A 26,900-nucleotide genomic window follows, 5' to 3' on the forward strand; every position below is an offset into this window, starting at 1 on the left:
ATCATAAGTTGTTCCAATGTTTGCTTGGAATCTTTTTTTTTTTTTTTTCCAGTTTCTGCCGCATTTCGATGACTAAACATCCATCCGTCCATTCATTCACGCCGCATCAAATGAAGCATTATGCGCAAACCTACAAAAACGAAATACAAAAAAAGATGTCCTCAAATGAACATAACATAAACCTGCTGTATAAGAACAATCCCTTCGGATGGCTAACCGATGAATGAAAGTAGAAATCTGCATCCCTCATTGGCATCGGCCTATGTTATTTCTGATGCCAAATGAAAATAATGATTAAACGTGGTCGGCCTTGGCCCTATCTCCCGCGTCATTGCGGGGCGTGGCCTACGTTGCGACTGCAGGATAACACTTGTCATCAACGTGCGTCGTGTGCGGTAGAGGCCCAGATTTTGCAATCGGTTAACGCAAGTTAGCAGCGTTCACTTCGATTTCGCTTTGACTCAACATGTCAGGACGGACCTAAAATGCAGCATAACCTTCATAGGTGAACTTAATTTGATCTTCTGTAAACTTTGAACAGGTGTTTTTGTCCGTGACAATTTCCAAGGATGTCCACTTGTATGTCTTTCTGTGACTCCTCCAGTCTTTCTGTGTCTCCGAATTGACGATGGACATCACGTTCATGATATTTTCTTGAGTTTTGATGGCTATCACTCGCGACATATTCTCGTATTATTTGTATTCATACGACCGGATCATCAAAACCGCGACGCACGTGTTTTGTCAAACATCTCGGCACACAAAGGTTTGTGCGGCTCACAGAGATTTCGGCCGGGATCAATTTCATCAGTCTGTGGAAGCTCAGACAAGTTCAGTTGAGGGGTGAGAAGAAATGTAAAGGCTCTGTCCAGTTTTATTTCAAATCTAAAGGGTCCTTGTTGTCTGTTTAGCACAATAATCCCGACTGTAGAGTTTGAGGAGCGTGCGTTATGGAGCCGCATCCTCGTTTGAACCTGTATGGAAACAACAATACACATGGAGAATTCGTTTGGCAATAGTATGAGAGGCCAACAGCGCCATCCTGTGGTTGACTTTGACTGACACAATTTGCGCCTTGTCCCCATGCATATCCGAAACTTTGGTGCTCAAGGGCCACATTTGTGGTTTTTTTCAACGGACATTATTGACATTATTTTCCACTCCCAAAAAATTAACTCGTGTAGAAATTGTATTCTTTATAATTAATTCTACTTAATCTATTGTTTAATGCAATAAAGAAACATTCTACGCTAAAATGTTGATTTTACTTCATTCTAAAATTGTATTTACAATAAATACACTGAGCACAGACAATGTATAGACCCAACACTTTTATTTTTGCTCCTGCTTTTCATGTGCTGAAACCAAAGCACGGAGACTTTTCCTGTGAACACAAAAAGCCTTTTTCAAGCAAATCTTTTTCACGAATCCATCTCGATCTGATTTCGTGAGCACTTCTCCTTTGCGTTGCGTGGGACATCAAGATGCTGATTGTTGCACAGCTGTGCCTTCGGCTGCCCACAATAAAAGGCCACTCTAAAATTGTTGCGTTCATATTTTTCCTCAGTGTAAATGAAACAATTTTTTCACGAGCTAAATGAAAATGCATGCAGACATTTATTTTGACTAACCAATTTTATATGAATAAACAACATATTATTATTATTATTTTTTTTTTTTTTTTTTTTTGCAGCAGCAGCAGCAGCAAATTATATAAATTGCCGGTACATTATTTGAGAGGGTCAAAATATTCGGGACAGTTCTCAATTTCATGCGGTGCAGTTGCGGACCATTGCAAACCACAACCTCAAAACTGAACAAATACAGTATGTACAGTATGTTGAAGAAGTGTATCCTCCCAATTGACTTTGAATGCATCCTAGTATACAAACTAGCAAGACTCACGGTGTCCTTGTGTCACTTCACTTAGCTGCCTGATGAGCTCTGCCAGGGTTTTCACTTCGCGCTTCCCCATCCCCAGCAGCTCGTAGCGCAGGCTGGAGATGTCCCGCTTGATTTCGTTCAGTGCGCCTGAGGGACAGGATGTTTTGCAACGGAGACGCTGAGGACACGGCGTGCATGTTCGTGTGCGTGTGTTTGCACAAATCACCTTCATTCACCTCGTCGTTTTCTTTGTCCCGCTGCGCTTTTAAGATGTGTCTCTTGACGAGGCGTTTCATGATCTTCTGGAAATTGGGAACAAAGGTGGGTCATTTAAAATGACACACTTGTTCCTAACAATGTCACAGTGTTCGAAGGAAAACACTGAAATCAAGAGTTGGAGACAACCGCAATGTACGCCGCCTCAGGGCATCTTCTGACTTGTCGTCTTTTCCAACACGCACAGTGGATAAAAGTGCAACAATAGGCCTGCTATTCCACGTACACGGTGTTGGCTAAATGACTTGCTGTGCCCCCCAAATGCGTCCCTGAGAGGTTGCCTTTTCGCACCAATCTTTATATATCATTTCATCAGTCTCAATGGATTTATTGAGTGAGTTCAAGATAGAAGAGAATCAAAAGAAAGTGAAAATAAGAACGGTGTTGATCATTTTCCTATAGCACGCCACTTCCTGTCTAAGTACGTATCAGGCGTCAGACCTCGCATTTGGCGCCTCCGCAGCATGAGCCCGTGCGACAATTTCTTCTGCACTGAGAAATGAGAAATCGGACCACAGGCGCACGATACTCCATCAAATTGGTTCAGTTGGCGTTTGAGGGACGTGGTGTGGAAGGACAGTAGGACGCCGTCGCTAGCCCGTCACATGACTCAACTCTTCACAAATGAAGCCATGTGTTTCATTTAGCCTTCAATGCCAGCCAGCAAATACTTGTTTTACAACGCTTAATGCGGTGTGTGTGTGTGTGTGCGTGCACAGCTGTGCACGTGCGTGCGTGTGTGGTCACCTGTTTTGAATGTTGTGCGTGACTTGCGCGTGCCACCGAGACATAAGGCTCGAGTGCGTGTGAGTGTCAAGCGTGCTCGCATTTCTGGAGCTATTGAGGAGAGTAGCTTCTACTTTTGTGTTTCTCTTTACACCCAAATATAAAGATGATCTCGTTTGTATGGATGGCTTGCACCAGAACGTCAGAAAGAGAAGTAATGTATTTAGGTCGGGGTGGGTAGCTAATAGAGGTAGTTGTGCTCGGTGCAGTTGGTAGGAAGTTAGGTGAGTGGGGGTATGGTAGGTAGGTAAGTAAGTCAGTGTAGGTAGTTGGAAGGTAGAAGGTACGTAGATGGATTGTTTACTTGATAACGTGTTGCGTCCACTCTGGAGTCTTCTTGTTGATTTAACTAAGATCGCCAACAAGAGAAGAAAAATGAGGCCAACCAAATGCAAATGAAAAGTGAGACTTCGAAAGACTTACAGTGCTTGCAGTGTGTCACATATTTACCGACCTTTTGTTGTTCCCTTTCTTCAGCCCGCGTCCTTTCTCTGCCTTTGCCTCGAGCTGCCTCCCGCAGAGATCCTTTGAGTCCCCGCAGGAAAGAAGCGACGGGCCCGAGACTCGGGAGCAGGTTGAAGGGCACGGGCAGCGAGCCGCCTTGCTCAAAGTACGAGAACCACAGTTTGGCTCGGGCGAACTTCCACTCAACGTCAGCGTCACCCTGTGCAAACAACAATGACACTGGCAGCGTAGCAGTTCACGCAGCTGATGCGGCGCGATCCGCGCTTTACGAGAACATTCCAACTTCGATCGGAACCTCCGGCTGAACTGTGAGGCGGACGTGCTATCCATCATCACCGCCTCACCCCGAAACATCATGCGAGTGTTTTGCAACAAAACGTACTTCGATCTTCTGAAAGGAGCTGTTGAACATGGCGATGAGCATGTTCAGCAAGACGATCACCATGATGATGTTGTAGACGCCGTACAGGACGTAGCCGATGTTCTCGATGAATTTGTGGTCGATGTCGATCACGACCGACTTCACTTCCGATAGGCCGAAGATGGCCCAGAAGAGCGTTTTGAAGCTTTCCTCCAGCCTGTGATGAACAATGGTGCTTAGGAACAAAGTGCAAAGGCTTCATCCTACACTGAAGCAGATCTTTTGCGGCATTTGTACTTCACTTGAGTATTTCACTTGTTTAACTTTGAGAAGATTTTTTTACTTTTGTCATTTGTCATTTGTCAACAGATAGCCGTACTTTGTACTAACTTTTTAAAAATACAGCAGATTTTTCAACTTCCACCGATGATGATAGAAAGTCAAAGCAGAAGAGAGAAGTCCACTGCGGTTGAGATCTTGATTGATTCATTGATTGATTGATTGATTGAGGTCTTGTGGAAAATGGAGCATTCACATATTCAAAGAAGCAAGATATTCCCTATCCATGGCCTTATTGAAAAGAATTGTAAGATTAATTTGTGACGAATGTTTTGTTCTGTGCCAGCCTAAAAACCAGCAGCTTCTGACACTCCCAAATTTTCGATCCAATCTGAAAAAAATACACATTGCAATATTGGCTAGCTGGGAATTAGCTAATTTAGCATTTTTTTTGAATACATTTGCAAACCTATCAGAACGTGTTTTGATAGCATAATAGCTCATAAACACCAACACGCAACGTAACGCAATTTTCTTGTTGTTGTTTTGACTCCACGCACTTTTGAAGCTCATACGAGGGAAACTTATTTGTGTGCAGATGTTGAGTTTTTTTTCTCATTGTTCCAAGTGTTCAAAATGACAATCATCACTTCAATCATTGACTGACTTAAGTACAGCAATGTCTGTCCTTTTATACTTTAAACCCAGAAGTTGAAGCGCTACTTCTAGTTTTTACACAACCATGTACTGTACTTCTAGTGTGGGTACATTTTGCCCCCTCCGATGATGAAGAAGTCAACATTCAAGGAATCGGATCGTAATCGAGGTGTAACTGCAGCCTGAACCGCAACTCACGTGGTGAACGCGTCGTTGTACTTGGCCCCGAGATAGTACGAGTACAGGTTGAACATCCCCACCATGAACGCCACGAAGACGGTGATGAAAATCACCAGGAACTTGAAGATGTCCTTCACCGTCCTGCCGAGCGTGATCTGCAGCGGGCCGAAGCTCTCGTTGGCGGGTAGCACGTAGGCCACGCGGCAGAAGCTCATCACCACCGCGGTGGCGTACAGCCCCTCGGAAATGAGCTGTGGATCCGACGAAAGCCAGCTGACTCGGGCTGGAAGTGAACCATAGAAAAGTGCAGTGATGCTGGCCTCAATCGCATTTTGAGGAGCTTGAAAATAAAAACGATGATTTTTGCATCAATTGTATACTGAACAGTATTTACCCTTCACTCTTTACACGTTTGTTTCTGCGGAACCTATAAAGTGCCCGGTGTACCTGCCTCGTCCTGGTTTTTCTTTCATACTTTCGATGGTGCCAAATCCCTGGCTAGTAGGAAAGTAGTAATTGGTGTTAAGGAAGCGTTTTAAAGTGATACAAGTCAACTGAGAGGGTAACATCTTCGGAACTGAGTTTAGCCTGGGTTGTTAGTGGAAGTTGAAGAGATTGTGCGCCATATGTGCATTGACGTGCATACATTTGGTTTGTGAGCAATTTGTTTCTGAGGATAATGTAAGATGAGTTTGAAAGGATATTTAAGTGTTTTTGGATCATAGTTTGTGGGATAGATATTGCTGCTTTTAAACCATTGATATAGGCAATTATTTATTGGGGGGTGTCAATTCCTCACTTTTTTTTTTTTTTTTTTTGCTATTAGCAGCAGATCTCATTCCCTGTGCCCGCGGGGTTAACTGTTTTAAAAAGTGCAGTACATTACGTAACCCCCTTCTATTAGCGGGGAAGAGGGACTGAGCCTGGCCACAAATAGACAAAAAGAGGGCGTAACTGATTCCCCCATAACAAGAATTGAATGTTAATAATGTACTCTTTGTTAATAATTTGAACCAAAAATAACAAAAAAAAGCTTAATGTCATTTGAAACTCATCTTACAAGACGTGACTGCCTGAGCGCGGACTAGAAAACATCTAATTTGAGCTTTTCACATAAAATTGGGATCCTGATTGACAATGTTTACAAATCGAGTGCTGACAAAAAAAAACCGGATCAAACCCCATTCACCATCGGCGATTTCTACTCTGTGACTCACGAAGCTGAAAGTATTGAATGTTTGAAGGCAGGGAGGTGCCGGCCAGATCGGCGTGGTGCTCGTCCACGTAGCGCTGAGCGGCGTACACGTGCCAGAACGCCATCAGCCGTGCAATGAACGAGCTGGTGAAAATGGCCAAAATGTTAAAGTCCAGAAGGTTCCACGGTTCTGAGACATATTCTCTTATGTCCTGTGACCAAATGTCATTGCATTTTTCCCAAATGTTCCCTGTAGACACAAAAAGACATCACCATGTTAACTCTTATGCTGGGTGGCGCTCCTAAGTGTCCAGTTCGCTAGGAGGTTGCTCGGCCGGTAGGAGAAGACCTCACCTAGGACCCAAGACATGATAAGAATCTCCATCCAGGTGAAGCGGGTGGTCTTCATGCGGAAGAGCTGTGAGGGCCGATCGTGGGCTGTCATGTTGGGCAGCAGCGGCGGCCCGTTGAAGCGGTCGGCCGCGTTGAGGACCAGCAGGCACAGGAACGTCACAAAGGAGGCGGCGTGCGCCACAAACTTCAGGAAAGGTCCAGACATCAACTTCCCTAGCTGATGGGACCAAGGAAACAAGCACGAAGAGGATCGTTTTGGATAGAACAAGGCGTACAATCGAAAAGTACGGTAGAAGACTCTGAACTTTCTGCAGTTTTTGACAAAAAATAGTAGGACACAATAAAATACTTGGATAGACTCCAGCACCAGAAATGGGATTACAGTAGGAACCCAGGTAGGCAGGTACGTAGCTAGGTAGCTAGGTGTACTATAGGATAGATTCTAGCAGCAGAAATGGGGCTTCAGAAGGAGCCCACAGGGTGGGTATGTGTTGCTAGGTGTAGGATAGGATGGAGTACAGAACCAGAAATGGGCATAGCCAGAGTCCATTTTGGGTAGGTATAGGACTTGAGCACCAAAACTTCCAGTAGGCAGGCAGCCAAGTAAGTATCTACTCATGCAGAGCAAATTGTTCGACTACAAATTAAGATCTTGTACCTTTTCCGGGTCCAAACAATACATTTTCCCAAGTTATAAAAGTCTGATGGGTACAATAGCACGATCCTTGAGCGTTTTCAACACGCTAAGAGTCTCTAAGGACTAACCTTGCTGGATGGCGCAATCCAGGACACGAGGGCCAGAAGGGGCAGGCCCACCGCGACCCCGAGGACCAGGAGAATCTTAACTGCCGTGGTCTGCTGACGTAGTCCGGACACGTTCTGGTACCAGTTGGAGAGCAGACGTTGCTGGCAGTAGGGATGGGCCACAAACTGACAGACAGACAGAGTAAATCCTCACTACATTGGCTGTGATACAGAAAGAGTGCTTTTGTCAAAAGCTCACCTTCTTAACTTCATACTTGATGGCAAGTTTTAACCTGGCGAGGTTTTGCAGAATCTCGAGCGAGTCGCCATGCAAGATGGCTTCCACTTCCTCTGTGTTCTGACACAAGTCAAGGAGGCCCACCATGAAGTCGTTGCACTGCATGGACAGTTTCTTGTAGTCGTTCTGGTGCAGGGGGATGAAAGTCGCAGGTCAACATGGTGCACTGGTTTCATCTCCAAATGTAAAAAGTCAGCTGACTTGTTCATAGTTTGATGATGACCATGTACTTTTGAACCAATGGACAGACTTCAAGCTCCCCGCAGCAGTCTGGAGTCTGGAGTCTGGGACTCTGGCCATTAGTTGCTCACTGCTAAGGACTTTGCTTGGGGACTGGATGATGGTTCAAGACTCTCTCTAGTCCAAGATCTGTCTCATTTCCTGAGTTGTGGCCAAAAGGGAGGTAGGACTAGTTGCTGGAGATGTCAGATTAGCTCCTGAGTACTGCTCAGATTCCCTTTAGCACAGAAATCCAATTCAAATATTTATATTCAAAGATATTCCCCATCTGTGTCCTCATTTCAGATTATTTGGGGATTTTGTGCACTACAGGAGTGCTTCATAGCGAATGTGTCGTGCCTAAAAAAACACCAGTTTCTGCTGTTAAAAATGATGTCTAATCTGAAAAAAAACCACATTGAACGTTGTAAATGTAAGTTTGGTCTGCTGGGTCTCAAACGTTCTGGTCCCCAAGCATTGTCCTTAGAGCCCAAGACACTGCTCTCTTAATAATTCCAATGCACTGTGTTCATACCTTGAACTCCATCTCAGTGCTGGCCAAGACCGCAAGCTCATGGCTCAGCTCCAGCGCCGCCATCACGGGGTCTTCATTGGAGAGTGACAAGTAGGCCGGACTGGCGAGACCTTTGTAGGCGTCGATACGGGACTGCGAGTGTCTGAAGGAGTCCTCAGCCTGCTGCTGGGTACAGGCGTCGCACCGGCAGAGGTAGTCGTGGGGTCGCTGGATACGGGCCCCCCTGGCGAGGAGCAAGTGGACTATCTCGTAGTCGTGGTGCTGAGAGGCCAGGATTACGGGCGTGGTGTCGTTAGAGAAAAGGCCGCCATTCTCGTCGTAAGCAAAGAGGCCTCGATGTATGCCCACCTGACCGGGGCTACACGTTAAACTCTGAACGTCCGCAAAGGCCCGGTGGCTCAAGATGGCCTCCACGATGCGTGCGTAACCTTTTCGGATGGCTAAGAGCAATGCGTCGCCCATCCTGCTCAGCTCTTTCCTCTCCAGGAGCAACTCGGTGATATCCAAATGCTCGTTGGACACAGCCAGCTGCAAGGCGTTCTGACCCGTGAAGTTGACTTTGTTGACGTCGAGGTCCGGCAGCTCGTCCAGCAAGCGCCTCACCTCGGGAACGTTGCCGCGCACAACAGCCTCTAAAAAAGCTTCCTCGGTCAGGGAGAGGCTGGAGCCGGAATGGGCGTGGAAGAGGGGGGCGGCCCCCTGCGAGGCCAAGCTGGAGAGTTTGGCTGTCATGTGCCGCACCATCTAAACGCAGGCGCGGGAGAACATTGAGTCGACTTGAACCCATGACACTACATGCATTTGTATTGGGACTTTTTGGGGTACGGTACACGGGTAGCATGGTTCGGAGTGGTTAGCGCGCCATCTAACAGGTTGAGAGTTCAAATCTCAGCTCTACCCCTTGGTGTGTGGCGTTTGCATGTTCTCTGAGACTGACAGCAGTGTTATACTGTTGCTGTGATGCACTTTGGTCACTTTGGTAAAAAAAGGTCTTTTGAAACCTTTTGGACTTTTGATCAAATCTGCAGTGTTGGGTTTTTGTTTTTTTTTGGAATACAAATATTTTTCTGACCTCTACTTAAATAAAGGAGCTGAATAAGTACTTTGACTTTTCCCAAAGCCTTTTTTTTTTTTTTACACAAGTATCTGTACTTTTGCCACTTGCGGATAGGTGTGATGTCCAGGGTGTCAACTGATTCTGAATCTGCGGGGCATTTCGCCGTAGCGGTGTTCTGGCTTGTTGTGTGAAGGTTGATTTATTTTCATCGGCCGTCCATACAGTATGCCCCGCAGAGAGCTTCCGACAGGTGACAATTCTGTGGAGCTGAGTTATTACTCTGTCGACGTGAAGGATACCACCCACGGACTCGTCGTCCGCCTTCGTGACACCCTCAAGCTCAACCTTGAGGGAGGCCGAACCCGGCGAGGACACTCGCGGCACGACCCCCACCCTTTAAGCGCTACATTCAACATTTAGATGCGAAAGTCAGCATTTGGTGTTCGCCGAAAGCCGCACTGAGTAAATCTAGTTTTCTATTTGAATGATGTGCTGACAGAAGCTGGTAATTGCTCCAGCTTATGATGATGACAGAGCGAGACTTCCCCTTTCTTTCAATTGCACGCATTGTCGGAAAGGATTAGCTGGTGCGGAATCGAGACGAACGGACGGACGTGCGGTCACAGGCCGCATAATTAGGGACAGCACCGCACGCAAACAAAGATGCTCACTTTGGATTGAAACTGTCAGTAAGTATTGATTTACCCATTTCCATATGGGTGGACAACATTTTTTATTTTATTTTTTTTACCATCTCAAACCAAGGCTTGTTCTTTGTCTACCAAGATATGTTGTCATGCTTGCTTCGAGATTTTCTTTTCACCCTTAAAAATCTTAATAAGGTATTGTGACTTGTTAATCAGATTTGATGACTGGTCTGAGTTGACTTGAATATATGGTGATTATTTCACTAGCAAATGCTCAATTTAAGCACATTTCCCTACATATTGAGAGCGTAATTATTCAATATTTGCCTTACATGAGTAGACATTACTGTCCTTTTTAGTATAAATACACTAGTTTTAAGACAGAGGGGGTTTTAGAGGCAGCCAATAGTTCCTTTTCTATTGGCAGATCATTTTGCTTTCATATATTCCTCATATCATTACGTTAGTCTTGTTTTTTTAAAGCAGAGTATTTGCAGCGTACTGCACATTAGTGCCAAGCATTTCTCATATTTCTTTCCTCACTTAGCGACATGAGAAGAGCAAAATATTCGATACAGCAATCATTGTGACATGGCATCAGGTTGGTTTTTTTGAAATAATTGCACAAATAATAAAGCATGCAGCAATGAATTTCCCAGCCCATCTTGGTGAAAACATAAATAGAACAAGTTCATAATAAAAATGATTTGTCCACTCACCTAAAAAAAAAGTCGCTTTCCCTCAGTGTCACTGCAATGAAATCAAACAAAATAATGAGGCTTGTTTCTGTATCCTGTCAGTCTCCTGTTTGCCTTCCAGACTGTTGAACTGACCAAGAGGTTGTGGTCACCGCACACGTCTTTTTGTGGGAGGTCACACTGTGAACGTGCGCTGTGTAGTCTGTGTCCTTTCGGCGACTGGGCAATGCAATTAGGAATGTTTTTGGAATTATATATACAATAACATATCTACCCAGAATGACATCATAGAAAAACACCATGTTTTAAATAGTTTTTTTTTGTATTTAACCTTTCTTTCTCCAGGTAAGGCAATTGAGAACACATTCCCATTTACAATGCTGGCCTGGCATGTAGAGATGAATACTTTGTTCTTTTTCTTGTTTTTTTGTTTTGTCTAGGGTTGATGATATATCAGTCACTGCACAATTCAATTGTACCGTCTTGCCCCAAGTACACAAGCGCTCTCCAATTATCACCATCATATGCCAAATTAAAATACAGCGGCGTAGTCGGCATAAGTGTTGATGGGATAGCGAGGCAGAGGTTTTATTCCTAAAAAGTATATGACATGTTGTTGTTAGCCACTTTAACACGATGCACAGTTTGAAAATTAACACTGCACTTAAATATAGAACTATTTGAATGGTTCAATAAAAATGCTTTGCACATAGCTAATAAAAATTGTACCTCAACCAATATTTGAAAACAACCAGCGCTAAAAGATTATATTCAAAGGTATTGTATATAAAAATAAATACAACTGAACTGTGTTTAACACAGTATATATAATTGTCATTTACTATACATTTTTACTTTCACTCATGGACTTTGATCAGTACTTGTATTTGTTTTTTGGTATCTATCGATACTAGAATGTGAGTGCAGTACATTTGCACAGCTGCTGCGAGACGCGAAGTGACGTTCGACAACATTGACGCACCGCAGCTTCTGGCTTCGAGAAAACGTTTCGGGGGCCTTTGGCGGCCTCTGCTGGACATATGCGGTACCCTCCCGACAACCGTCGCCAAGGAAGTGCGTCCGAGTGGTTTCATGATGGCTGCACCGTACACACAGGTGAACGCTGCTTTTTTGTGTGCGTATTGTTTTTTTTTTTTAACTAGAGTAGTTGAATAAGTCAAACACAAGTCACCGTTGTTAGTTAGTTCAGAACAAGCGACAGCGAGTGCGGGCGGCTTTCGAACAACAATTAGTTAGCGAGCTAAGCTAACGTTGACGCCAGCATTTGATGTGCTGTCCACGTTACGCTTCCCATGCAATTCTTGTTTATAAATAGATAACGTTCGACACAACACAAGCTTCAGCGTCCACATTCGACATCACCGTGACGTCATAAACGTCGAGGCTCTACAGCAAGGGTGCTGGTACACGAGGAGAAGTTGCTCAGCCGGTTTAGTGTTTTTTTTTGGTTTAGTTTTTTTTTTTTAAAGAAAATATCCGACGTCATGGCAACTATTACAAAGCTACTGTATGTAGTGGGGGTAGCTGGATGACTACATGAGATGGCACGTTTGCTCACATGCATGACAGCAGCAGCAGCAGCAGCAGCATTATTATTCCCGAAGCCAAATGAGTACCAACCAAACGTGCTTGTTGTTCCCACTCAGACATGAGTGATGTCGAGCCTCCAGCAAGAGAGAGACGCTCTGCTCGACGAGCAGAAGGTGAACCGAGAGCGAGCTCGCAGATGTGTGCGGGAGACCAACCGCCGATGCAGGTAATGCATCCCAACGCCTGCAAAATAGGAAGAAATACAATTACAAAAACTTAAATCAATAGCATCCCTTGCAGTTTAAGGACAATGACTGTCACATTTGAGACCTGCAGAGGTTCTAGAGTCCAATAATCAGGACGAGGGGATTTAGATTATATTGCCATACATATTCAGAGTACCACGTCAGCCACAATAATCCCAAAATACTGACTTACATTCATGAAAGGACTTAGAATTAAACAATTACATGATTCTTGTCTTCCCCTGGTACCGGTGCATTATTAACTGAACATTAAAACGTTTGAAAAAAGGAAAAGTCCAATATTCATTTTGTAATGTTCCACAATCATTTTCCAGTTCAAATGTTTATTTGAAAAAACAAATATTCATGCATTATTCATGAAGAAATGAATCAAAAGGCCCATGAACTAGCATAGTTACATAAAATCCCATCAACAAATGTTGATTCTGTTGTGTTGCGGGTCAGACTGACCCATTTACATTTTTAAAAGGCAAGACAACAAATTCATTACAACAAAGCAATGATATCATGAAAACGTGCATCTGAACTATTGTGCTCTACCAGTGTGTCATTATGAAAACATTTGAAAATGGTACCAAAAGAAATAATTTTCTGAGGCCAAAATGTGAAATCCCGAGAAGGAAAGTGCTCATTTACAACCACACTAAAAAAACGTGGTTGTTTTTTTTCTTTTCTTCTGTTTAAAAGTGATTTCCAAACACACCTTCATGAATGTTACATTCAATATGACCAAGACACAAGGATCTAAAAAGGGGGCAGAAATGTCTTCATAAACCATTTCTTTCTTTCCAAACACCATTATATATATATATATATATATATATATCATATATCATATAGCATATGTCATATGTCCTAAACATTGATTGACAGTGTCAGAAAGGTGGAGCCATACTGAGAGCTGCTGTCGGTATGTGCACACCTGCAAACACAATCCCGAACATATCGTTTCCTCCCCGACAGCGTCAAGTCCAAATTGAGTATCGGGGCAGGTGTTTTGCTAGCTAATGTGGAGCGTTCCGGTTTCTCGTCTCTGTATCAGGGATCTGAGGGAGAAACAGAGGCTGTGGGTGCTGCAGGAGCAACGGCGGCGCGAAGAAGTGCTGCAGCGGCGCCGGCAGAAGTTCCAAGATGTGACTGAGCACTTCCAGAGGGCTTACTTGCCTCCCTCTCAGAGGCCGACCCAATGTGAGCGGCTCACTGCCGGAAGAGACGATCCCGATTTGGAAGACGCGCTCGGTCAAATCCGAGGCCCCGTGCTGCCGTCGAACCTCGACAGGTAACGCCGTCTGTCGAGCTGTCATCGGTGTGGCGATGCCTTGACTTGCGAGTGGCCCAGTTGACCAGGTTTTCGAGTTACAAGCCATAGCTTGGTCGATTTTTTGCTTTGTGATATGAGAGGCACGCTGACCCTTGGACAGTTTTTGGTTTTTGTTAACAAGACAAGCGGCCGATCAGAAAACACTCGCAGCGTGGGGCAGACGCGACGGCTCGTGTTACTGTGCTACTAGCTTATGTCGACGATTGTGTGTTCTGTGTGTCTTCAGCCAAACGATCAGCGCCCCGTCTTCCAGACCTGCCGGCGCGTTGTCAGAATCCCCCCTTCGCCGCACGCCCGTTGCGGTACAGGCGAGCGTAGGACGTCGAGAGCAGAGCCCGTGTGCCGGGAGGTGGCAGGAGCTTCCAAAGAGGCAGGAGAGGCATCGGGAGCACAGTGGACAGGTACCTTTTTTTTTTTTTTTTTCCACGAGGATTCACACTTGTTGGTGTCACCCACCTGAACGTGGTCTGCTCAGATTTCCAACCCTCATCCCCCCCAAAAAAGTCCAATTAGAGATGTTTTTTGTTTCCTCATTTGAGTGACTAACTATTGCTCTCTGTTGGCAACTGGAAGCAACTGCCTGCCGAGTAGCTTCCTTCAATCCGACGAATTCTAGCGACGAGTATCCATGTAAACATGTGGATGACAGAGCCAAAAGGGCCGAGAATTAGCATTCGGTGACTGCAGACGTCCAGCACGGCTGAAAAGTGCTCAATACGAGTGTGGCTACGGTAAAAAAAGCACGTTTGCGTCCAGACCTTGGTTTTAAAGTCATGGGTCGGTTCACATCCATCAACTTCATTGTAAACGTTAACATATTTAATTACTTTAAAAATCAAACAAAAAAACTGTCAATTGTTGGCAGTAAATTTACTCCAAAATTCAAACGAAATAATAATCGCATTTGTTATTGCTTTGACTCAGTCGGACGATTTACACGGTGATAGTTTAAAAAAAACCTCCCAATAATAAATGATCACGCTGCCATGTTGCTCACGTTCACATGATTCTGTTCCACCAAGTTTGTTCAAAAGCCAGAAGCTGAGCTGCAGTGCATTTGTTTACGGTGCAGACACTTACGGTTTGGCACTGAAAAACCGTAATAGAAATGAATTTACCAGTACATCCAGTCACGACCCACCTGGCCCAAATGAAAAATACTTTCTTGCGTCTGCATCTTTATTGGGATCCTGACCAAAATGTAAAAGGTGTCTCTTGGGAAGCACTGCGTGGGTTTAGCAATAACTTCGAAGAAGAGGGAGTTTTAGCTTCAGTATCTGCCACTCATAGCCTTTGTCCTCCATGTTTCAGGACGACAATGTGTCCCGCTGCTCCAAGTCCGACAGCTTGTCCAGTCAAGACAGTCTGGAGAACGAAGAAGCGGCCAAAAGCGCCGTCCTGCAATACTCCGAAAAGCCCCTCCAAGACCTCAAATGCCCCAACGACCCGCATCCTGTGTCGTCGGCGCCCGGGCCCACCTTGGTCGCCGTGAAGCCACACTTCCACAGGTTGCCCGTGGACCTCAACTACAACCTGCCCACCCAGAAGGAAACCCGTGCCTCAATGAATAACCTCAACAAGTTCTCAGCGGACATCGACGTTTGGAAGCACATGAACACGGCAAGTCCAAAGTGCCGCCAAAGTCAAGAATCCAGCGGGTCAAAGACCTCGTCGCCCGCAGCCTGCCGAGTCCAATTCATGAAAGGCATCCTTAAAACTCTGCCCGGCGAAACACCGGCAGAATCCCCGCAGGTTCACGCTAACGCCGTCAAACCCGTTCAGTTTTTGGTGTGCGACAGCATCGAAGTCGCCAGGGCCAGGTCCAGGTCCAAGGCCGCCGAATACAAAAATGCCTCCAAGAAGCTGCGCTGGCTCGACGAGGAGGCGGGGGTAACCAGTGGAGTGCGACCCACAGATGCCCAATCCCAGGCGTGGGCAGATGTCGGGGTTCAAGTCAGCGCCGGCGTGGCGGACCACTCGGCCGGGGTCGGGGCAAGTCCGGTTTCCTCGGGCTTTGTCGCCCAATCCCCGGTCCCGGTGGCCGGGATCCGGGGGGAGTCGCGGACCGCGTCGAAGCACGGGAGCCCCACGAAGGGCCCGTACGGCGGGGACCAGGCCCGTGTCAGCCATCAGCTCGCTCCTCCGCCTCCCGAGGAGGTTCCGCACAAGGACACGCAGCGACTTATGACGGGCGACGCACGCTTGCCGTCCTCATTTAGCCGCCCCGCGCCCGAGAGCAGCTGGAAAGCCTCGCCCGCTTTCGGCCATCCCGCGACGCCGGGGGGCGGCGGCAGAGGGCGAGGGGCGTCATACGGGGGGAAAGTGTTAGACCGCACCCCCACGGACTCAGACATCTATCAGCTCTGCCAGGATGTCCGCAGCGCCTTCATCAGCGCTGCGGGACAACGCCAGGACCCTTCATTAGGTACACCTGCACTGTGTAAGGACATCCAATGCAAGAGTTGTATTCGCCTTCCTGTTATGTTGCAGGTCAAGTGTCCAGACCAAATTGCCAAACAATCAGAGCGCTACTAATTTAATTGAACAACACCTTTGTGGTTGTAAGCGGTGCCGACGTGTTTCTAATATTCGGATCCCCCCCGTGTCACCGATGAGTGACACCCGACAGTACGATGCCATTGTGCACCACTGCAAACGACGACTGTACAATGAATCGGTGTTAATCAAAAGTGAGCGTTGTCGATAAGTGTTGGTTGCCGAGTGTCTGTGTGACGCGACCATGAACGTGCAGAATCCTCAGTCCGTTTTTAAAGATTGCCACGTAGTTGACAAGTTCATTGACAATTGTGTCTTCATGTGACATTTGCCTCAGTTGTCTCAGAAAAAGCCGGGACCCCCTGCTGTCAGGCTTTGACGAGCGGGCGGGCCGGTAACAAATCCGGTGCGGATCAGAACCGACGACCTTCCGGTTCGACCGATAAAAAACCTCCGGAATTCTTCAAGGTAGATACACACTTGAAGTTTTCTTTTATGCTGGTTTATTTTTGTATTTTGGGGGGGATTGCCAATGTAAAATGAAGAGAATGAATAAATAATACATGGATTCTTGTGCTGTGGCCGGCCAGTGAGTGCCTGTTGCCAAGATTCTGCACTATATCACAAATGTAAACCTTTCAGATGACTTGTCTCCATGCTACAAATCCAGTCGGACCGTCTCCCAAAGGGCATTTCACGGAGCAGCCAAACAAAGGTCGCTAGGGAACAAAGGGTCAAGTCCAGACTATGAAGTCACCGATTGGATTGAATGCGTTTTTCTGTCACAGGCCCTGTCAAAACTGCCAGCCAGCGCCGTCTGACCGATACGTACTCTTGCGGGCCGCCGGAGGAGCGGGTTGGCAAACCGCAGAGGACGACCTCGCGGCCACATCGGCAGCAGTACCGGCGCCGACCCCCGGCGGCGACGTCCATCTCCGTGGAGGAGCAGAGAATCTTTCAGTCTCTGGACCGACTCAACTGCCAGCTGCACCGCAAAAGTGGTTTGCACTGACCAGCGTCTGGACTGAAGTCTTAACATCGCAGCACGATGGCAGCTGGATCGCTTTATGTAGCACAAAGCTTCCAGGTGAAAACGGGTTCCGCTACCTTCAAACCGAGTGTGCCTTATAGAAGAACATTAAGAAGCAGAAGCAGAATTCAAAATTATGACTAAACTAACTTTGACAGTTTAGCCATCACTCAATAGGGAGGATTACCTTTTCATTCAAAAAAAAAAACACCGCAGGTTCGAGTGAGTGGCCGATTCCAACGCATTGTGGATTTTTTGTGTGAAATCTCGATCTAGCGATCTCGTGTTATGCTGTTTTATAGCGGTTGACATTAATATAAGTACTGTGCAGCATTGAAAACAGATGATGAAGATTTCAGCAGTCTCAAGGAATTGCTATTCTCTTAAGGCTCTGATTGGCTGCTGGTATAACCTTCTCCAATCGAACACTTTGGGGTTTTAAGCATTATGATGACACCCAAGCATCCTACACGATGGCAAGACATAACTGAATTGCCACTTCAACCTAGCTGTGTAAGTCCATCCTATGTAGCATTTTGACCTTTGACACCGGCTACCTCTGACAGTCTTCCGCATCCGAGAAAAGTGGGAAATTGAACATTTTCACGTTCCGACCTGGAAAAGTGCATTGGAATACTGCGCAATGTTGGAGTTCCTTGGGTCGAACGGATGTAAATCATCACACAACAATAATAGCAAACGAGACATATATTATATATATATATTATTAATATTCAGCGCTATTTGTGGGGGATAGGCACAAATTGACGACCCCTCTAAAATGTTATTAGGTGTAATCAAACATCACAAACCGTAATCCCAAAACACTGATATCCTTTTGAACTCATCGTGCAACATTAGGCTACCACTGAAAAATGATTTGTTTCAAAATGCACTGGTACGTGTGTGTACATGCGCTCTGGAGCCAAGCCGTGACTTTCACCAACAGCCCAGGCTAAACTTAGCTTCTCCTTGGCATTGTTTCTCTTCTCAGTCAGTAATAATGTGTCACTTCAACACACTTCCTTGACACCAATTCCCAGTTAGACATAGCTTTGGTGGCATCTTCCGGGATTTAGGAAAAAGCAAAAATGCCGTGTTTTTCAGCAAATAGCTCGGGATACATTCCACGGGGGGGGGAAAATGCCAGTCAGTCAAATTGTTCAATATGCGATGACGCTAATGTGATGACAATTATTTGACTCTTCATGCCCCACCCCCTCCCCCAAGGATCATTGTGGCAACGTGAATGCTGTGTTTTTGGTGAGTACGTTCTCAGCCTTTTGTTGTATAATCACAACTGATCTTCATAAAGGCAGAATTTCTGATACAGCTCGAGTGATGGCGGACCATTTCAGATTGTGTAGCTTGCCGTATATCTGGAGGTGGGTGGGGGGGGGGGGGGGGGGGGGGTTTGAGCTTCACCAGCCGCTTGGGAGGGTTGACTTTGCTCCTCCTCCAGCATGTCTGGTTTTGCTCTTTCGACGACCTGCTAGGACTTGCTCTAGAAAAAGGAGGAGGAAGCCCACCTAAAGTATCAACGGCTCCTCTCCATATTGATGACGCTCTTACGTGACTATGTTCCCAAAGTGTACCGGATCTCAAAACGTCACTTGAATTGCACAATCTATAAAGTGATTGAGAAGCACATAATAATAGCAAGTGTATTGTGCCGCACGCCGCATCGCCGACAGGAGGCGGTGAGCTTTCGTGACATTTAAGCCCTGGGCCGTGACAACGCCCGCCGAGAAAGACAGAAAATAGGGGAAGACGTTTCCATTTGGTTGCAAGTTGCAGCTTGCGCGCCGTCGGGGCCCTGATCTCCGGCGCGTTTTTTGAGCCGCAATGAAGACTTCTTTTTCACAAATTGAACAAAGGCTTGTAAAAAAGAAGCTAAAGCTTACTACAGGATAACAGGATATTGAAGTACAGTATGTTACTAAATAGACATAACACAAACTCCAATTCCAATGAAGTCGGGATGCTGTGTAAAATGCAAATAAAAAGAATGATTTGCAAATCCTTTTCAACCTATAATCCACTGAATGCAATGACAAGCTCACGTTCAAACTGATACATTCAATGTTTTTTTGTTTTTCTTTCTTCCAAATACTCCTTTTGAATTTGCTACCTGCAAAAAAGTGGAGAAATGCTCCCCCCAAAAAAAACCACCTGTTTGGAACATGAAAATGATTTCCTTAATGGATTGGATTGGAGTCCACGGGCTATCAGTTGAATTGGAAACGATCGGGTAGGCTCAGATGTTCACAAGCAAGGATGGGCAGAGGTTTACCACTTTGAAATATAAATAGTCCCACAGCTAACGAACAACCTTTCTCAATGTACAATTGCCAGGAAATTCGGAGATTTCATCATCTACGGTCAATAATAGTCAAAGATTCCGAAAATATGGAGAAAGGTTGGAAAGCAACATCGAATGCCCGTGTTCCCTCCAGGCGGGCCTGCATTCCAAAAAAAAAACAGTATCGTGTCAAAGATATTGCAACATATGCTCAGGAACGCTTTCCACGTTCGTCGTTCAAACGCTGCCGTGCAAAGCAGAAGTCAGGCGGTACGTCAATAACACCCAGAAACTTCTCTGGGCCCGAGCTCATTTGGCATGGACTGACGCAAAGTGGAAAAGTCCACATTTCAAGTTGCAATATGAGCGATAGCGCTCATTGTGATGCATTGCAGTTGTCCACTACTGGAAACTACAAGCACGCTAAAACGTATCATTAGCCCTCCTGTCCACCGAAAATGTCCATGGCTCAATATTACCCGCTGCGTGTTTAATCATCAACAAATGTGTTAAATTGGGATTGAATATATGATGGGAATTTGGATTTGAAAAACAAATACCAGTACTACAAAGAAAACAGCCCTTTTTTTTTTTTTTTTTTTTTTTATTTCTTCTGGAGTTTGAAACTTGAAGATGGCTCAGTTTGACCGGCAGCATAACCTTTAGGCTGTTATTTATACATTGAACCTGTCCCGTTCAGCAGCGTGGTCGATTTGCTTGCCTTTTGTGCTGGAACGGTTTTGCCGTTTTAACGGGAGTTTGAAATACTCCCTCTGTTTAATTTTGTTTTGTTTGTTCATCGTTCTTGATGTTTATCGAAAATACAGCCGGACAGAAAAAGGTTCTAGGGGACGACAGGGGGGACAGAACGGACAAGGCGAATAGGGGTGTGAACCGCAGCAGAACAATAGACAGTCTAAATAGTTGACTACGAGTAACATCGCAAAGTCAACAACAGGGCCCAACGCAGGAGCCAGCTAGCACACGGGGGGGGGGGGGGGGGGCAACGGCCCGCCAACTGTGAGCCCGTGTCAAGCGCCAGCTACAAGCAACGACGGGAATGATGTATTTAAATGAATACGGTGGAAGGGATAAGGAACAAGGCCTGCCGCTAGGGGCAACAATTCCAAACCGAGGCATCACCAAAAATATTTCAAATTGCCTTTAAATGCCACACGATGGCGTTTTGTCCTGGCGAAGCTCCTCAACTCACTTCAACATCTGCCCCACGATGCCACAAGATGGCGGCGAGGCAAAACATGTATTGCCGTTGGCCTAAGCACAAAAATAGATTTTCAGCGAATAACGAAAGATAGGTTCAAAACAATATGTACATTTGAATGCCGAACTGAGAGTAATAATAAGTTTTGAGTAATAATGTTTTCTTGCGGCGGCACGGCGGGCGACTGGTTAGAGCGTCTGTCTCAGGGTTCTGAGGACCGGGGGGTTCCATCCTCGGCCCCGCCTGTGTGGAGTTTGCGTGTTCTCCCCGTGCCTGCGTGGCTTTTCTCCGTCCGGGCGCTCCGGTCTCCTCCCACACCACAAAAACATGCAAGTTAGGTTAATTGAAGACTCTAAAGGGTTGGTCGGTTGCTTTCTACGTGCCCTGCGATTGGCTGGCAACCAGTTGAGGGTGTACCCCGCCTCCTGCCCTCCCCCCCCAATGATAGCTGGGATGGGCTCCGGCACTCCCGCGACCCTTGTGAGGAGAAGCGGCTCAGAGAATGGATGGCTGGATGTTTTCTTGCAAAAAGCAGATTTGTTTGGTTTTGCTTTTCTACGATTTATTTTGGGAATTCTTATATTTCGATATTATCCCAGCCTCGCGGAACAGTGCTGACCACGCCTGCCTCGGTCAGCAGAGTCGAGAAGTCCCACGTTCGAATCTCAGCACTGGCCTTCCTGTGTGGCGTGACCATTTGATCCTCACGCTTATGTGGCTTTTCTCTGGGTACGCGTTTCAGGTTCATTTTGAGCATTCCGGGGTATACCCCGCCTCTCGCCCAAAGTCAGCCGGGTTAGGTTCCGGTTCACCAGCAATCCTAATGACGACAAGCAGTGTATTAAAATAAAACACAGATGGACAAATTCTGTAAGTGTGCCTAATGTTACATATGCTAAACTGTAGGAGGCACCCGATCTCCCTTTTGTGCTGCAAAAGAGCGCTATCCCATAATAATATCACATCAGGCAGTGTAACACAAGTGACCCCTAGATTGATTGACAGTCATACAGCTTGAGGACATTCGAGGACAGCACATAGCCTTAAAAGGGGGAGGGGTGCACAGATGCCTCCAAACATGAGACCACCTCCAAGTGGGTGGTCCCCTCGCATCACTGCAGACTGTCCCTTTAATGCGTCCGAGAGATGACCACGAATAAGGTGCTCGCTTTAAATACGTGTGGATTACTGCCGGCTACGTTTACAATGTACAATTAGTGCCATGTTTCCCCCCCCCCCCCCCCCCCCAGAAAATAAAACAAAAAACATCTCTTTTTCACTCCTCCACATTGTTTTACAAAGCTCCAATTGAGTACATATAACAATGAATACGCCCTTTTAGATCATACACACACACACACACACACAAATGAGCATGTGATTGGTGGCCCAAGCCCTTAATCTGCTTTACATTGTTTGGCGCCCTTTAATAGGCCTCCATCATAATCATTCATTCATCGAGATGTATGGGAAACAGAGCCTGCGCATCCAGAGACAGTGAATCTTGACAAAATGATTTCTCAATGGAAGAGGGGTCTCATTAGCATGAGAATTGTGGGAACTGCATGGATCTACTTTTCATGAATGTAAAAAAAAAAAAGAGAAGAAGAAGAAGAAGAGAGACAGACAAGAAATAGTGCCATTATGCATTTTGTGGGAGGATGGGGGGTGGGGGAGAGTGGGAATGTTAGATTGTGTACACATAGAAATTGAGATGAAAATAAACGGCTTTTACAAAGATGTTAATAGTTTGAAACTGTCAGAGAGGTAGTATTGTATTTATAGCTTTATTATAGCAGTGGTGGTTCCCAAACGGGGGTCCAAATGTATGATCTTAAATTAGCATCATTAGAATAAAGCTAAAAAAAAAAAAAAAAAATAATAATAATAATAATTCACTTCCAATAAAAATTTTAAAAAGCTATTCTTTTCTTTAACACCATCATAAAACTTTTATGTAAAAAAAAAAAAAAAAAAAAAGAATTTGTTAATGGAACATTATGGCTCGAAAAGAGGCTACTTTTTAATTCCTATGGCATTTACGGGTAAACATGTCCTTTTTCAAAATGGCGCCGTACCAAAAACAGTAGAAATGCATTGCATCATACTGCGAGCTGTTGCTCCTACTTTGCTGACCTTATTTAGCAACCCGAGAGCCTCAAAACGTGACAAAACCTCCCCATATCTGATAGCAGATCATAAATAAAAACCAATAATGTACGTGTGCTAAGAATCGAGCGAGCACGCCACTGCCGCGCGCACCCGGGCACATTTGGGCGCGCTGGTGGTGATCACACTTTGCAAACGGGCCACGTCACTTGTCGTTTCACCCGCAGGAGGTCCCGCCGTGTGGGTCCTGCGGGCACCCGACGCAACAAGGATTTTTATACGCAGATACAGTCGGAATTGTGCATGGTTCTCCGAGTGTTTACCATCACGGGGGGGGGGGGGGGGGGGGGGGGGGGGGGGGTGCAAGGCCCTAAAACTTGTCATAACAGGTGTGCGTCACTCTTTTGTTTCCCCATCCAACATACAAATACAGTTAACATGCTCAACTCATTGATAATTAACTATATATGAATAGAAACGCTCAGCATTGTTATATGACTTATTATAATACACTTAAATAAGACAATGGAAAAGAAAAGACTTCATGCCAAAATAACATTTTTGACAGTATAATCCAAGTGCCAATATCCCCGCTTGCTTAGTATCAGTTTAAACTAAGTAAGCCGAATAAAGTATTGGAAATTGTAAGAGTCGATGGTGTTCAAATGTACTCAATATTCAAATTAACTCTAGCCATGCTTGCTTATTATTATTATTGGAAACAAGTACGAAGGCAATACACTTGAACAAACTATCGTATCGTAATAAACTACATTCAAATAAACTATTGTAAAAGCTTATGTCAAGTGGCTTAATTTTGCATTCAAAGATTTGTGTGCATTATGAGTGTCAATAGACTTGAATGCACTGTTATAAATTTGAAGAGTTCAAGACAAAGCAAATATACAATCGAAGTGGATTAAGTAATTATTAAGGTTGAAGTTGTGCTTAAATAGTAATAATAATAATAAGTGAGCATACTGTAAGTGTCAATGCACTTGAATTAACTATTAAAAATGCAAAGTGTTAATTAAACCAAACTGACAAGTGGATTCGCTCTCTATTAAAAATTGTTATTAGTTAAAGATAGGTTAAGTGTCAATGGACTATTTAGTGTAAGGCTTTCTTTCCTAAGGGGAAGTTGATGGAGTTGGAGCCCCCCCCCCCCCCCCCCCCCCCCCCCCATACGGGAGCCTGTCCCTTTAAAGGCTCCTGTCCCGGTTGGAGGCTAGCCCCGCCTCCGGAGCGGCCGTCCCATGAGTCATAAAGTTTCATGTCCTGCCCAAAGTTGAGACTCGACTGGGGCGAAACTTTTTTTTTTTTCTTTTTTTTTTTTTCCTTTTTCTTTTCCTCTCTCTCTCTCTCTCTCTCTCTTTCTCTCTCTCTCTCTCTCTCCCTCCCTCTCTCTCTCCAAAGTGAGCAGCGGAGATTTATCCTGCCAGCACCGAGCTGGCTCATTTCAGGCCCAAACTGCAACATTCGGGTCTCGTTATTTGTTTGTTTTGATTGATTTGTTCGCTGTTGACGCCGTTGGACATTTTGTTTGTTTGTTTGGTTGTTTGGTGTTGTTGTTTTTTTTGTTGTTGGGTCGGTTGGTTGGAAGAGTTTTGGGATCGGGATAGGACAGTAGGACTTCCAGATATGCGCTTTGTTGCCTTCTGGAGAATGCCCGCAAGAAACAACCGCAAAACGTCGACTTCGTGTGCACACTCGGACAGCTAACAAACAACTTTTTCGTTGGGGGAAAAAGTTTAGGATGAGCCGGGACAACTTTTACTGAGCGGCGTCGACATTTTTTTTTTCTTGCACATTTCCTGCTGCGTGAAACTCTACGGAAAACAAGCTCGGGATTTGAGTCGATATTTCGAGGGCTTGTGTTTTCCCTCAACTTTTGCAAGAGTTGGCGGCAGACGTTTTCGGGACAATGGATCCGAGCCAGCACAACCCTCCGGCCGGGCACCAGATCGTCCACGTCCGGGGCGACTCGGAGACCGACCTGGAGGCCCTCTTCAACGCCGTGATGAACCCCAAAAACACCATCGTGCCCCCCTCGGTGCCCATGAGGATGAGGAAGCTGCCCGACTCCTTCTTCAAGCCGCCCGAGCCCAAGTCCCACTCCAGACAAGTAAGTCGTCCGCCACCCCCCCCCCCCCCCAAAGGGGGGCCTCCGAGGCTCGGCTCGGCTCGGCTCGGTTCGGCTCCGACCCAGACAGCAGGCCCGTCCAGTTGGGGAAAGGGGGGTCGGCCCATTTAACCTTTTTTGACCCCCCTCCTCACTTTCCAAGTAAGACTTCAAACTGTCAAGACGACTCTTCCAAGCATCTGAGCCGTGTTGAATTCATGACAACGACTCGTCAGATTGTGAGCCGATGGTGGAAATCTTGGATGTGTGTTCGGTTTGACGCCGCATCCTCTATTGGAAATGGATGCATGTTTTGTCAAGGCCAATTTGCAGTCCACAAATCACATTTTTTTGCCCTATTTGTGCCTCTTTTCCTCCCCCACCCTCATACCCACAACTGTTGCTGCTCCCCTTTGGAAGTTGACTGGCCAGTGCGCATGCGTGAACAGAAAGCCCAACTCCCCTCCTCCCCTCCTTACTCCCTCCTTCCTCCTCCATCCCTTTCTGCTTGCCCCCCCCCACCCCCCCCCCACCTTCCTTTCCTTTCCTTTCCTTCCAGGGCCTACTACAAGCTTGCCTCCACACGCACAGCCTCCTAACATAAATATAAAGTTGCAATTAGAACATAAAGAATGTCTGAAAAAAAAGTTTTGTCGGCTTTTAAAAATAGAGATGAGCTGCGAGGAGGTCATTTGCGTCCACTCAACATACAATCTGCAACCATTTTGTGCTAAATCAAAATGTGGTTCTGGTCAGGACTGAAAGAAAATGTCATGTAATGCCATAATGTTGACGTAACAACAGGCATCTATTTGTATTTAGTTTTTATGACAATTGACAACTCCGTAGAACGTGACCAATTTTTGCTCCCCAAACGGCTGATCTGCGCTTACGTATCTCATCAGGCTCTCTGTTTTGAATTCCATGGCCAAAAAGGTAGCCCTATCTCCCTAAACATCATGGTTGCACCCCATTGACAAAATAGCAGTGACGGCACACAAAAAGCGGACGTGCGGGTTCATCGTGTACCTTCTGTCATCTCGTGGAAGTGAATGGAATGGTTGTGCCCGTCGCTATCTGGTGGCACCGCGGTTCCGAGGAACTGTTGGAGTTGATGAGCTTCATTCAAACAAAATGTGTCCTTTGTCGAGTCCGATTTTCGCCATACGGCACGGCTCGGTCCGTATCCCCCCGCAAATACCGACCCATTTTGGCACCAATTAAGGGAAGTCGGATTGTTTCCCGTCGCACACTTGATGATCTCTCGCAGCGCGCGGCCGCTCGGGAATCAACGGCCGATAGTAGCCGGGACTGTAAATTCAGCGAAAGTCTGCGGTAGACTTTTGTAGGGGAGAGCTCGACACACTGCTGTCCTGTTGACGTGATAGCACCGTATTGACACAAACCGAACTCTCAAACTGCCTTCGCCTTGCCATGAGAGACGATCTGGGATTTATTCGCTTTGTGACATTTCAGAGACGGTACTCGCCGGATCAGGACACGGCTGCGGTTGAAATACACGTTCGTAAAAGCGTTGCGGCTTCGTACATTCGGATAATTAGATGTGCGGCGACGTCAGTGACAATTGCTTTCATCGCAAAGGGGCGTGGGCAGTGAGAAAACATTGGACTCCTGTACACGCCACCCAGAAAATCCTCAAACAAATCTGAGAACAATTGCAGTGTGTTTCCATCGAGAGGGATCCCAAAATCCATACTCGCAGATAGCAAAAGATTTTACCGATTGCAACTATTCCGAGGGCACTTGAACTCCGCTTTCCTCCCACATCCCGAAAAAACATGCACGGCAGGTGAATTGACAACTCTAAATTGCCCGTCGGTGTGAA

General features: G+C 45.9%; 3 protein-coding genes across 12 annotated transcripts in view; 2 read left to right on the plus strand and 1 right to left on the minus strand.

Annotated features, from left to right (window-relative positions):
• Nucleotides 1-1,327: 1,327 nt before the first annotated feature.
• trpc6b (transient receptor potential cation channel, subfamily C, member 6b) lies at nucleotides 1,328-12,414 on the minus strand. Of its 6 annotated transcripts, none has more exons than XM_061782729.1 (12): nucleotides 12,277-12,414; nucleotides 10,657-10,687; nucleotides 8,234-8,977; nucleotides 7,441-7,605; nucleotides 7,203-7,367; nucleotides 6,438-6,654; nucleotides 6,106-6,333; nucleotides 4,907-5,171; nucleotides 3,794-3,989; nucleotides 3,401-3,610; nucleotides 3,251-3,295; nucleotides 1,328-2,186 (listed from the first exon to the last, which is right to left on the minus strand). In XM_061782729.1, the coding sequence occupies exons 3-12, from the start codon at nucleotides 8,975-8,977 to the stop codon at nucleotides 1,923-1,925; spliced, it is 2,499 nt and encodes an 832-aa protein (XP_061638713.1). In that variant the 5' UTR covers nucleotides 10,657-10,687; nucleotides 12,277-12,414; the 3' UTR covers nucleotides 1,328-1,922. The 6 variants fall into 6 exon arrangements, with proteins under 6 accessions (XP_061638713.1, XP_061638716.1, XP_061638717.1 ...); XM_061782732.1 differs by lacking the exon at nucleotides 12,277-12,414 and having other exon boundaries at nucleotides 1,328-2,031; nucleotides 2,111-2,186; nucleotides 10,657-10,833; XM_061782734.1 differs by lacking the exon at nucleotides 12,277-12,414 and having other exon boundaries at nucleotides 1,912-2,031; nucleotides 2,121-2,186; nucleotides 10,657-10,834.
• On the plus strand, nucleotides 11,683-21,366 carry cep126 (centrosomal protein 126). Of its 4 annotated transcripts, none has more exons than XM_061782736.1 (8): nucleotides 11,683-11,751; nucleotides 12,303-12,412; nucleotides 13,495-13,731; nucleotides 14,000-14,174; nucleotides 15,085-16,213; nucleotides 16,607-16,737; nucleotides 16,912-16,984; nucleotides 17,058-21,366. In XM_061782736.1, the coding sequence occupies exons 2-8, from the start codon at nucleotides 12,312-12,314 to the stop codon at nucleotides 17,279-17,281; spliced, it is 2,070 nt and encodes a 689-aa protein (XP_061638720.1). In that variant the 5' UTR covers nucleotides 11,683-11,751; nucleotides 12,303-12,311; the 3' UTR covers nucleotides 17,282-21,366. The 4 variants fall into 4 exon arrangements, with proteins under 4 accessions (XP_061638720.1, XP_061638721.1, XP_061638723.1 ...); XM_061782737.1 differs by having other exon boundaries at nucleotides 15,085-16,198; XM_061782739.1 differs by lacking the exon at nucleotides 16,912-16,984 and having other exon boundaries at nucleotides 17,058-17,224.
• Nucleotides 21,367-24,310: 2,944 nt separating this feature from the next.
• The window catches only part of yap1 (Yes1 associated transcriptional regulator), a 36,115-nt gene continuing 33,525 nt past the window's right edge, over nucleotides 24,311-26,900 (plus strand). For both annotated transcript variants that reach the window (XM_061782742.1, XM_061782743.1), the window contains exon 1: nucleotides 24,311-25,057. In XM_061782742.1, coding sequence (XP_061638726.1) covers nucleotides 24,857-25,057 — 201 coding nt within the window. In that variant the 5' untranslated portion in view covers nucleotides 24,311-24,856. The remainder of the gene's footprint in view (nucleotides 25,058-26,900) is intronic.

This window comes from Phyllopteryx taeniolatus, chromosome 8 (genome assembly GCF_024500385.1).
Source record: "Phyllopteryx taeniolatus isolate TA_2022b chromosome 8, UOR_Ptae_1.2, whole genome shotgun sequence".
Taxonomy (NCBI): Eukaryota; Metazoa; Chordata; class Actinopteri; order Syngnathiformes; family Syngnathidae; genus Phyllopteryx; species Phyllopteryx taeniolatus.